This window comes from Protomyctophum bolini (genome assembly GCF_963924005.1).
Source record: "Protomyctophum bolini genome assembly, chromosome: 18".
NCBI classification, from domain to species: domain Eukaryota; kingdom Metazoa; phylum Chordata; class Actinopteri; order Myctophiformes; family Myctophidae; genus Protomyctophum; species Protomyctophum bolini.
The window spans coordinates 39,055,004-39,068,122 of record NC_137879.1 but is presented as its reverse complement, the minus strand read 5'-3'; the positions used below and the strand labels follow the sequence as shown (position 1 = coordinate 39,068,122).

The 13,119-nt window shown below is 44.7% G+C and overlaps 1 protein-coding gene across 2 annotated transcripts in view; it reads right to left on the bottom strand.

Annotated features, from left to right (window-relative positions):
• The window catches only part of mms19 (MMS19 homolog, cytosolic iron-sulfur assembly component), a 33,949-nt gene extending 21,171 nt beyond the window's left edge, over positions 1-12,778 (bottom strand). The window contains exons 1-12 of one of the 2 annotated variants that reach the window (XM_080789558.1): positions 12,673-12,778; positions 10,416-10,464; positions 8,985-9,085; positions 8,289-8,374; positions 7,450-7,539; positions 6,930-6,999; positions 5,398-5,526; positions 5,218-5,279; positions 3,394-3,480; positions 2,287-2,361; positions 1,740-1,817; positions 623-761 (exon numbers count right to left, since the gene is read on the bottom strand). In XM_080789558.1, coding sequence (XP_080645684.1) covers positions 623-761; positions 1,740-1,817; positions 2,287-2,361; positions 3,394-3,480; positions 5,218-5,279; positions 5,398-5,526; positions 6,930-6,999; positions 7,450-7,539; positions 8,289-8,374; positions 8,985-9,085; positions 10,416-10,464; positions 12,673-12,766 — 1,060 coding nt within the window. In that variant the 5' untranslated portion in view covers positions 12,767-12,778. The remainder of the gene's footprint in view (positions 1-622; positions 762-1,739; positions 1,818-2,286; positions 2,362-3,393; positions 3,481-5,217; positions 5,280-5,397; positions 5,527-6,929; positions 7,000-7,449; positions 7,540-8,288; positions 8,375-8,984; positions 9,086-10,415; positions 10,465-12,672) is intronic. The other variant, XM_080789559.1, reaches the window with a different exon arrangement.
• Between the last annotated feature and the right edge of the window lie 341 nt (positions 12,779-13,119).

Genomic DNA, 13,119 nt, shown 5'->3' with positions numbered 1-13,119 from the left:
ACGCTAGCGCCCTCTGGCGATAGTTCACGGTACACCAACCATTCACTTCCATTGTATTAGAGTGTGTAGAGACGAAGACCCGCGGCCACGGTCATCTCACGCGTCGCAGCAGTCACTAACTAAGAGTCTTTAGAAGCGTTCATATTTTAATCGGCGGTCAGGGAGGGGGTTTGCTATTAAGCCACCTAACACGGTCGCTTTGTTCTCTGAAATAGAATACGTCTAAAAAAGGACCACGAATGCTCCGGACCCCACCTTTTCCAATGCATGGTGGCTGAAGGGAAGGTCAGTCGACCGAGAGTTTAACCCATTTTGGACTGAGGTCGATTAAAAAAAAAGGCGTCCAAATCCTGACAGTTTTCTGAAAAAGCTATGTTTCCGTGTCAGTCGTTTCTTCGATTTTTCTAAAATAGCAGACCTATACAAGCTCGTGGCGCGCCACTCGGTGGCGCGCTACGAGCTTGTATAGGTCTGCTATTTTTCAATAGCTAAAGCGCAACATAATGCTAACACAAAAAGACGGTTCCCGCTAAATAACATTGGCGAGGAGCGAGAGCCTCAATGAGACGTTCCCAACCAGGTGGAAAAGGGGGTCGTCTGAGTGACGGTCGTATATATATACCGCTGAGGACGAGCTGGAGGAAGACGCTCAGGCCGTCCTCGGAGTCGGAGCTGAGGACGGAGCGAGACAGACAGGAGGTGATGGCCGCCAGCGCCGCCAGGCCTGCAGACTCCACCTTCTCACTGGTGGTCTGGAACACCTGCACACACACACACACACAACAACAATAGCGTGCGTATGCATAAGTTCATTCAACTTTTATTTATTCTCGAAATTACACCGAGTAATCAAACTCATTTTCAGCGTCGTCGAGTAGTACAATCACATAGAAAAGATAAATCACAAAAACATCAGAAGATCAGGAAAATAAAAACAAAGAATACAATACAATACGAGGTATACATTATAATAATACGCTGAAACTAAATTTCAAATAAAAGCTAAAAGAAATTTCAAAATGATCTAAAAAAAAACAGTCACACATTGTGGGTGTCTTGTATATGCTCACCGGGGTTTTAAAACGATGCAAGGGCACCAATTGTGGTACATTTTAATGTATGTTGTTGTATAGGTCGTTCCATGTATTAGGGCCACGGAAGCTAATGGCAGATTTACCGATAGTTCAGAGTTAACTTTTGGTAAAGTGAGTTTAACGTTGTTAACGCAAACGTTTCCGTTTGGATGTATGGGACTATCAAGGCCAGAAAGTACTTTTATTCAGGTTTCTTTTTTTGCACAGGAGGCGTTCCCCGTTTTGGCTGATTGATTGATTGACATATTTATTGACAATGCATACGAATAAACATACATTCCAAATTAACTCGAACAACTACCTCCGCACTGATGAAAAGAAACACTCATTAAGGTTGGATTTTATAAAGTTCGGGAAGGAACCGTCTTTGTTTTTAAACACTTTCAACCTGCCATCTGTATTATGGGTGTCAATACAGGTAAAATATTATCTTTTTTGTTGTTGTTGTTGGTATTCAGCGTTACTAAATATACACAGCTTGCTGGTTACACAGGATAAACACATGAAGGGAGACACACACACACACACACACACACACACACACACACACACACACACACACACACACACACACACACACACACACACACACACACACACACACACACACACACACACACACACACACACACACACACACACAACCTCTCTGCGTAGTGAAGCCCACAGGCCAGGTAGGAACTCCGCCAGGTGTTGCTGTTGGTACGTTTCCACACACGCAGCCTGGAAGGAAGCAGAGAGGAATGACGTCATGTTAAAGCTACAATCCGGGACTTCTTTTTTTGTTGTTGAAATAATTGGAACTGGACTTTACAACCTATAACGTCACGTCGTTATGGCAACGTGCCATCGTCCCGGCTCGACAGAAAGACTCTTTAAAGATATTAACCACTAACATGCATATCGTTAGCAGTGTAGTAGGTAAATGGTGCATTTTATACAGCGCCTTTTATCCAAAGCGCTTTACATAGATTGTGCATTACATTCACCCATTCACACACACCATTCATAGAATGTGCAATTGCAATGCAATTAGGGGTTCAGAGTCTTGCTCAGGGACACTTCCGACACCGACTCTGGGGTAGCTCCGGGATTCGAACTGGCACGCCGCCAGGTGGGGGGGGGGGGGGGGGGGTCCAGTGCTGATGGTACAGTAAAACACCAGGGGGTTGCGGTGGAGGGGGTTTCTCACCAGGGTCAGCAGGGAGTCCACTTTGGCGGTCTGCACGTCAGAGTCCAGTTTCTCTATGATCAGAGGCAACAGGAACTGGGAGAGAGAGAGAGAGAGAGAGAGAGAGAGAGAGTTTAATCCACAGAAAGACACTATCCAACATTCTGACAATGCAACGTTTGTGGTTTTCGCCAAAAAAAAATTGCAGATGTACAAGCTTGCAGCACGGCACCACGTGGCATGTTGTGAGCTTGTATATATCTGATATTTGTGTAATAGCCATTGCGCAAATCTACAATTACACGGAATGATGCTTTGCCGGGTTTTCCCTCTACATATTATAGTGGAACGCCAAATTGGAGCATTTTTATGGCAAAGGGAAGCGAAGCTGCTTGGTCCTTGTTAGGATTTGAGATTAATTGAGTTCAACGGTCCGTAATGGAAACATTAGACCTTGTATTGAACTGTACTTTCCTGTGCTTTTCCCCCCCCCCTGCAAACTGTTACTAAAGTATTCAATCAATCAATGAATGTACAAGCTCTGCAAGACGAATTTCATAAAACAATTGCTTAGAAAAACGGACATAATCATTGGCACATTTTCCCATTCAGTGATTCATTTGAAAGAGACTTCGATGCCAAGCCTAACATGTTGTCAACATTCACTGAATTATTCAGGTGAATGTAATGGTTTAGTAATAACTAGGGAGAAAATATAAATGAAATATTACATTTCTTTTTTTAAATCACACCCTTGTGAAGTGAGGGGCGCTCTCATCATACATCATGAAGTGAGATCTCCGTTCATTGTCAATGGGAATTTAATGTTTGTGTAAGACGAAAATACCCATTTGCTCAGACAGATATGACGTAAATTCTCCATTCATTGTCAATGGGAATTTGTTTAAACAACCCATGTTGGGCGGGAACCCCTTTTGGTGTTAGCGTCATGTCATGCTTTAGCTATTGAAAAATAGCAGATCTACAAGCTCGTAGCGCGCCACGAGCTTGTAGGTCTGCCATTTTTGAAAAATCAAAGAGCGACTGACACTGTCAGAATGGAAAACTGTCAGGATGTAGAAGACATTTTGTAGAATCTGACCTCGGGTCAGAATGGGTTAGTAGTACCTCAGCAAAGAGTGGCGTTCCAGTGAGCACAGTCCTCAGCGCCAGGATGAGCACTTCCTGCGTGATGCCGTGTGGGTCGTTGGGGGGCTGGGGGGAGGGGCAGGGGGGGGGGGGGGGGAGAAGATGAGAATAATAACCACATGCTTGTTACAACAGCAGATAACAGGATGCAGATACTACAGTATGACCGTATACACTGACAAGACAGGAACGCCCAAAAAACGTCACATCCAGTTTTAGGTCCCGGGGTAGGAACTTTCCATGGCTGCCAATGCAACTTGGTCCAATCCTTAGTCACATACGGACAAAAATGTATCTATGCCGAATGCCGATAATATCTAACTTGCGGAGGTAGCGTTGCCTTGTCCACGGCAGAGCCGTCGAGTTCTGATGATCCTCATGGGGGCTACCCGCAGCCCCGCCTCCCCGCACCCCCCCCGCAGCAGTGGAAAGAAAGAAGTTGATGTTTTCACTGGTACTTTGGGTAGGCTACAGAATTGCGTTGGGGGGGGGGACTGTCGTGGCCGAGCGGAGCGAGGCCGCCGCTGCAGATTTATTTATTTCCCAAATGGTCTAATGGTCTGTAATGTTAATATAAAATGTCCACGAAAATCTTCATGGGGGCTAAAAGGGGCTATTTAATTCTTCATGGGGGCTGTAGCCCCATAGCCCCCACAGAGTCGACGTCGTTGGTCCACGGGGCAACAGATCTTTCAACGTATATGGCATTGCAAATGCGTTTGATAATCGCTACTCTGCGCAACATTGTTTTGGAAATGCCGCAAATTGCATCGCAGTGAACGAGAGCAAATCACAACTTCCCCCGGGGGTGGGCGGAGTCAAGGGCTTGACGCGCCTTTTCGTGTCAGTGTATACACAACAACCACAAGCAGAGGAACGTACGTAACATCAAAATAGATCAATAGAGTGCATCATTCATGATAAGCTGTGAGCAGCTCTCAGTTTTGCATTACTAGCCGTGTGGTGACAGCTATAAATGAAGCAATGATTCACGCGAAACTGCAGATGGCTCAAATGTCTGATTGATTAGCAGTGAAAAGCAGTTGAAAATAGTACAGCAAAATTAAATAAAAAGCATCACACTCCTTTCATCACCACGACATTACGAAACATGTGAAATGTTCTTCAATGAATCCAGGAAAACTGTGTGACCTGGACTGTCTTCTCTACCTTTAGGAGTTAAGTTAGGACACATGCAGGAATACATTTATGTTTGTGCGGACCGTATTGCATGCAAAACAACCCAAGGCAATATTATGAACTACTTCCATTGTGCTGGCCTGGAAGGAAGTGGTCAACCATTGAGTTGCACATGCATGCAAGCACACCGGTGTGCGAGCACGCGCGCGCGCGCGCACACACACACACACACACACACACACAGGTGTGAGTCCGTGAGTCCATTACACCGATATTCAGTGTGGGAAAGAAATATGTTTACGGTGTGATTTTCTTTTTTCATTCCCGATAACAAAATCCGTCATAGACGAGATATGAGTGAAACCTCCCTGCCGTAGCTGGTACCATGTTAACCCATTTTGGTCTGTGTGTAACGCCAGTAAAACACACATGTGATATGAAGCGAGATGCAGAACGCAGACAGACAGGAAGACATCCAGTATGCTATTGCCATTATGACTTCCTGTCGAGGCCGCCCGAGTTCACAGGACGTGTGTGATGACACGCCTGTCTGTCTGTCTGTCTGTCTGTCTGTCTGTCTGTCTGTCTGTCTGTCTGTCTGTCTGTCTGTCCTGCTTTGCAAAGGCAGCTGGGTAAACAGAGAAACAAAGAGAGTTGACTTACTGGGCTGAAGTCGATGGGGAAATAACAGGATGTCACCTCAAACAACTCCTCTACGAATTTACCTGGCAGAGGGAGAGAGAGAGAGATGGATTAAAAAAGAGGTTAACACGTAGACAACATGTGTGTACGTGTGTTATGTGTGTGTGTGTGTGTGTGTGTGTGTGTGTGTGCGCGCCTCACCCATGTCGTAGCCTCTGCTGATGATGTCCGTGGCGATCTGGAAGGTCAGCAGCAGGTTCCGAGGGTCCCTCTCGCCGTCCATTGATTGGACGAAACCAAACACAAAGTCCGACCCCAAACTCTTCAGTTCTGAGGAGGACGGGGTCAAAAAAAGGTCAAGGCCAAGGTTGGAGAACACGGACACATCTTAACCCATTCTGGCCGGGAACCCATTTTGGTGTTAGCATCATGTCGTGCTTTAGCTATTGAAAAATAGCAGATCTACAAGCTCGTAGCGCTACGAGCTTGTAGGTCTGCTATTTTTGAAAAATCGAAGAACCACTGACATTTTTAGAATCTGATCTCAGGTCAGAATGGGTTAATCAGACCAGTGTGTGTCCAGTGGAAACCTCGTATGAATCTGATCTCAGGTCAGAATGGGTTAAGCCTGGAGGACTCTGGAAAGAAGAACCTCTTCCACAACTGGCTAGAGATGTTGTTCACCATTCCATGGTTTATCAATGGGCTCTATAGACAAATTCAGAAACGGGTCTCATGGTCGCAGCAAATGTATTTCCTGTAGGCGGAGGCGACATATCTGCGGTGTAAACAGCCAGCTCTTCAGAGTGACTGATGTCAGTCTGCTCAGACGCCACGATACTCTTTTACCTGCTTTTTACTAACACTAACTTGTTTACAAAGATGCCCAGAACATCGGGATGGACCTGTGTAGTTTATGGCTGCTCCAACAGTAGTGGAGAGAAATGTAGCTTTTAGCGTAGGTTCAATAAGGAAGATCTTAACCAACGCTTTCATTCGGCCTTTCAGCACTATCATGGCTCATCGTTATCTGTTCTCAAATCCTAGCACTTTGCAGCAGCCAATCAGGTGATTTGACTCCGCCTTTAAATATCTCTGCCTCTGACACTTTGCCATTCTCTTTTCAGTCTGCAACAAGCAGCCCACCTCCATCCCCGACTCCACCTTTCCATCTAGTGTTGAGGAGGAAGGAGGTTCATCAGCTCAGCTGCCACCACCAGCGTCTAGACTCCAATGCTCCAATGGGGGGCTAATCTCTAAAACTAATCTTATTCAATAAATGCAATTGGAGTCTAATCGCCAAAATAATGCCCATAATTTTGCCATTGCCATTGCCGTTTGCCATTTTGCTAAACTGCTGCCAAATCTCTCCTTGCTAAACTGCTGCCAAAATATTTCCAATAGACATTTGCTTATTCCATATTGGTGTGTTCTCTCCTTTATTGAAACGGAATGTCAAAACATACACCGTGGTGTCCGAGACCAGAGCCATAGAGTAATGGTTGAGACGAAGCAGTGAAAGGTCCTGAAAGATACATAGCGTCAGTCTTACCCAATACCCAATCTTTCTGTTTTATGAACACAAGGCTGCTGTACTTTATACCTCATACTTTAAATGCTTAGTATGAGGTATAATAAAGTACAGCAGCCTTGTGTTCGTGTGTGTGTGACTGTGTGTGTGTGTGTGTGTGTGTGTGTGTGTGTGTGTGTGTGTGTGTGTGTGTGTGCCTCACCCGTCTCTCTGGAGTCCATGAGGTTGACCAGGATGGTGTACACACAGTTTCTCTCTGCCAACATCAGGGACTAGAGAAAACACACAGCATGCTCTCTCATTACATTACAGCTACAGTACATTGTGCTCTCTCTCTCTCTCTCTCTCTCTCTCATTATGTAGCTCGTGCTAAAAGGTCCACAAAGGTCTGCAGACTCTAGTATACAGTAGTGATGCGTACAGTTAGGCTTCGGTCAGAGCAGGCCAGGAGATTCCACTAATAGGATGGTTTGGATGTCAGTAATCAAAAGAGAACCAGTGTGTCAGTGTGTCAGTGCGTGCGTGCGTGCGTGCGTGCGTGCGTGCGTGCGTGCCTATTTCATTTATCTGTGCTGCATTTGTGAAGATAAAACTCTTCAGAATTATTACACACATGCAAGTAAAGTAATGGAAAATGCATCATGTCACTTTGTAACCAACCACGTGTGCCTTTTAAGAGATACGATATGCTAATAAATGCTCTTTTGCGAGACTGGTCTCACCTGCACGTGGACATCTTGAAATATAGACCTCAGCATGGAGACGGCAGCACCAGGAGGCAACGCTGGGTGTTTGGCCTGAGAACAGAGAGACTGGGGATGATATTCTGGAGTGACTAAAGTGCAGTATCTCTGTTCAGGGCGGTCACAATTACACATGGAATTTGATGATGGACATTGGAAACTGGAACGTCATGAATAGAAAAGATTTACATTTTTATCCCACGATTTTGCAACCCATTTTTTTCACCCAGTGTCAATTATCTAATGTAATCCTGGGCGCTACACTTCCTCTGCCAACCTGGGGAGGGCAGCGGACTGACCTCATGCCTCCTTCTATGCATGAGGAGTCTTTTCACCTGACAGGGGGGGGGGGGGGAGTTTCCCCGGTTGGACATAGCGCGTGAAAGGAACACGTTATTCCGACTAGTACCTTTCCCTCTTCATCAGGCTCCACACAGAAAGGCCCTTTCGCCAACCCCCGCCTCGGGTATGGGCACTGATGACGTGGAGGAGAGAACACTCCCCCCCCAGTGCCCACAGCGTCCCCAGCGGGGAATCGAACCCAGGACCTTCTAGCTGTGAGGTGACAGCCTAAATTACATTTATGTTTGCTTTTTCGGCTTCGTAATAACAAAAAAGTGCACAGTGCAGATAACTGAAATATACCAAGAAATAAATGTAGTTTTTACAAATGTTAAACTTTTAAAAAGAAGATAGCGGAAAGCAGCTTATAGATCTGCTATTTGTTTTCTTTTTATGTATGAACATCTTTCGACATGGAAACGATTATGGCACTGTAGACACGCAGTACAGACTAGACAGGGAGGACCTTCACTCACCAACGCCTTCAGGCCCAGTAACACGTGAGGAGTGATGACATGGTGGTCCTTCAGTCGGTTCTCATAGAACGCCAGGAGCACTTCCACTGTGGAGAGAAGAAGGAGACCATGATGAGATAACCGGCGTGGGGTCCATTGAGCCACGCGGGCCGTGGCCCAGTCAGTTTAGAGCTTTGCCCAGTCGAAGAGAGGGGGGGGGGGGGGCGGAAAAACAAGAAAACAACAAAAGAAGATAGCCTATTGTACTTTGGCAGCCCTTGTGCATGCAAATTTCTGTTAGTAGCAAACTACAGCATGCCTTTGTTTTAAATGGTCCCCCATCATTGCTGATAATGTTTGACATTTTGGGGCTATAATGACTGAAATACAGACACCGGCATTGAATGTGGTTAACATGTAGGCCAAGCAACAAACCACCTGGAAAAAAAAAAAAACACAACACGACAAAACAAAACAACATGACGTGACACAGCGGCAATGCAGGGGGGTTTGCATTATTGACCTCATGGTCTAAATATGTCTCTAGAAGAGGCCAGCTTTCAAATACAACCCGTCGCACCCTTCAACGAAGTTATGACAATGTGTCGGTCAATAATTGACTGTCTTTATTTGACATGATATAAATTATATAGATCATGCATTATAAAGTCACCGTGATACAGATACTGGAAAACACACGCACAGTGAACCCATTACCTTCTTTGACGGAGAATTGTCGACAGCACTCCTGTACAACTTCGGACAGCATCTGCACTCCTCTGCCCCGTGTGGTCACCTGGGAGCTGGTTAGACTCAGTCTGCGCACACACAGGGAGGAGAGGAGACAGCAGAGACAGCAGCACACTTCAGAACACAGAGGTTTGCTTTGCATCAAAAGGATTCCGTTTATAGAATGCTGTCCTTTTCATTCTCCGTTACGAGGATGTGTTCTGTGATCTAGCAAACTAGCTAGTCATGCTGCAGCCAAACTTTCCCATCTGGGACGAGACGAAAAGAGGTTTATTCCTCTGGATATCATAACTAATACATCCACTTATGGATGTGGATTGATTGTGGATTGATTACTTTCTCTTCCTACATGAATGAATGGGAAATACCCGTTGTATACATTTAATTCTAGGAGTTTAACACAGGAACCCCTTTTTCGTGTTAGGATTATGTTATGCTTTAGCTATTGAAAAATAGCAGATCTACAAGCTCATAGCGTGCCACTGAGTGGCGCGCTACAAGCTTGTAGGTCTACTATTTCTGAAAAATCGACAAAACACTGACATAGAAACATAGCTTTTTCAGAAAACTGTCAGGATGTAGAAGACATTTTTAGAATCTGATCTCAGGTCAAAATGGGTTAATACAATAAAGTCAACAGTAGGCCTACACATTGTTAACTGCACATGATTGTATGCAGTTTTTAGCTTCTTATTTTCCAAGCTGCTTATCTTCATATTTTGTGTAATGCAAGACAGTGGCAAGAAACATTATTCTGATTTGAATGGGCCGTATACAACAATAACTACACATATATTTATAGTTACAGTTGGACATTATTATACTTATGTGGATGGTAGAGTCCACACCACAACTTCATTTTATAGCGCTTTTCCAAGTGCTCAAAGCGCTTTACAATGGTTCATTCATTCATACATTGGGAGGTGAAGCGGCGAACAGTCGACGCCAGCGTCCTCACTATCCCACATTCACACACCAATGGTGGCGAGCTCACACCGACCAACTCATTGGAGGTAATGTAGGGTTCAGTGTCTTGCCCAAGGACACCTCGACATGTGGACAGGAGGAGGAGGAGGAGGAGGAGCCGGGATTCGAACCACTGACCCAGGGATCATTGGACGACCTGCTCTACCTCCTGAGTATAGTGCTTGGTGTACTGTGGAAGGCCCTTAATCCAACATCTGATTCCAAATTGGGAATTCAAATTGAGATGTCAAACTTTAATTAAGACTACGACTGATTATTGTTCTGTTCAGTACATGACCAAGTACAAATCCTAGCCTTGACGTTATAGCAAACCGTTTTTATCAAAAACAGTAATGTTCTTTACTTAAGCTAACCCAATGACATATTTTGTTGTTGTTGTGTTAGTGTTATTGTATAATATCAATACATTACCCCAAGGCTTCCACCACCTGTAGGATTGTAAACTGTCCATCTTTGACTCCTGCAAAGGAAAATCATATTTACTCTCTCAGAAGTTAAACCTGCAGGTGCACATGTTTGTTTAGTCAGACACTCTCCCCAAACCCTAACCTAACAGGAAGCCACAGGTGATTTTTAACCCGCCGCACAGATTAGTTTTAACCATAGAGTAATAAAAGGATAGAGACCGATCTGGAAGAGTTAGCCCCTCCCCCCCGCAGCCGGAAGACAGCCGGAAGTGCAATTTATAGATCAATGGCTCGAGTGAGCGGAAGTTCCGGGTCACTCGACGTCCGTCCACCTCCATTAACGTGCTGCAGTTCCACTTTTCGCCAGTAGGGAGTGGCAGCTTCAATGTTGGATAGCCTTACTGGGGGCTAATCTAGTAAAAGTCAGAGTGGCGACACTAGCGTTGACTCCCATTGTATCAATGGAATGCGGAAGTGCTCATTCTATCTCAATGGGATAGTTCCAATGTTTGGAACTATAGCCCAAAGGCGCACGCTTTGCGGCGAGAGCAAAGCGTGTCGCCACTCTCTTACTAGATTACTCTGGTTTTAACCTGCCACGCATGTCGGGAGCCACGGGTGATTTATTTAACCCGCAGCACGGTTGATTTGTAACCCGCAGCGCAGGTTTGTCTGACTAATGACTGTTGGTATGTCAAACCAACGTATGTACCCCAGTGAAACCTTTCCAAACATGACCACTGGGATGACAACAACAGAAATATTGTGCAAGGAGCATATTATATGGCTGCATGTGTGGTGTCACAAGTTCACGACACAGAGTTCAACGAACGCCATCTCTCAGGACAGATCTATATCTCCAATACTGATTACATTAACTTGAAAACTTTAAGGTACTAGTTACTTTGTAGACTGGATTTTGATTATTATTTAAATGCATTACACACTTCAGCCCTATTGGCCATTTGAACAACAAGGCGAGAAATAGAGAAACACTGCTGGTTTTATTGCTGATAATGACGTCTATATTATTGTTATGTCTTTACATGTCTATAAATTGAATACATAGGATAGGACCGCAATGGAAACAAGTCCTCAGGACTTTGTGTTATGAGTCCGACTAGCTGTACTAGTATTTGGATTTCTGTCAAATAAAGTTTCTGTCAAATACCTTAAATATACAATAAAAAAAATATCAAATAATAAATACAAAGTGTGTAGGCCTATATGTGAACGTATTTTCTCTTGTGCAACATGTATGGACTATGGATGAGTCAGAAACAACGGTGGTGTACTGTACAGACGTACAGTCAATGTAAATGAGTGCATTCATTTGACATGGTCACCTTATCTAGCATCTCTATTATTTCTGTACTGTACCATCCATTATAATCATGACAGACAATATCCACCAGACAGTGTAATAGTGTGTATGCTGGAGGTGATGTTGACAACAACATGATGCTGATAAACTGAACGCTGTTCATGAAAACTAAAGGAAGGCAGCAAAGCCACAGGATGTTGCGCTAACTTGGCTAACTAGTTAGCCAGTGTTACAGCGACATTGGTGACCTATCGAATACTGTGACATGTTGATTGTACGTCTCCTACTAAATATCTTTCGTCAATTTCTATGAACTATACTACTATATACGAACCACGGATTATGGATTGGGATATCAACCATAATAGGCATTTAAGTGATATTTGACCTGTTAAATAAAAAATACATATTTCAGTTTTATTTGCAATATTGCATCACCCTCTTGTAAACAAGTGTGACGCTTTATGGTGCCGTCCACTCACAGTTAACAGTTTTTGTATTGAGTTTGTGCTTGAAATGTACTGTAATTCTGCAAACTGTTAATAAATACTTCAATCAATCAATCAATCAGATCAGATTCGTGATGTGTGACTTTAACTTCAAACAGACAACCACTGTGTATTATGTAAACATGTAAAAAGCTGGACAATTAAAGGTCAATAAAAAATAATTATGATGACCAGCAACTCAGCACTGATGATGTCTACTATTCTATTGCACGCACGCACGCACACACGCACACATCCCGATAGGACACCAATATCGGTGTAGCGCCCGGTGCACACAGCGGCGCAGCAGCACCGCATCATTCAGCAGTGTAGTCTCTCTCGCTCTCTCTCTCTCTCTCTCTCTCCGGCTCAGTGACCTCCATGACAGAGACAGACATGTCTGTCCCGCGGTGGGGAGGACAAGGACATGGAGGGTGTGACGGTGTTACCTGTCGCTGTGTCGCGGGCCTTGCTGTCCTGCAGTCCGGAGACAAAGTCCTCCACCAGAGACACCAGCACGGTGCTGTCCACAGCAGCCATCATGCACGTCGCACACACACTACCATGGCACTGCGCATGCGTCCCGGCGGTCCGTCCACAAAAAAAAGTTTTGAAGAAAAAAAAAAGAAAAAAGTTGTTTTCAAAGCGTGGTTCTGGGACCCCCTATGTGGGGGGGGGGGCAGTTTGTAGATGACGGTAGTGGGTTGAACTTCACCAGTTGCCCTATAGCAACGCAGCGCCCTCATCATCATTGTTGTATTATAGTGTTCTGATACTTGGTACTGTGTTCGGATATGTACTTGTATGTATGATGTACTGCCTGCCTGAATGGTATCATAAGAGTGGGGCTGTGTTAGAGCTGAAGGCCGCTGCGCTGGCAGGCAGGGATTGTGATG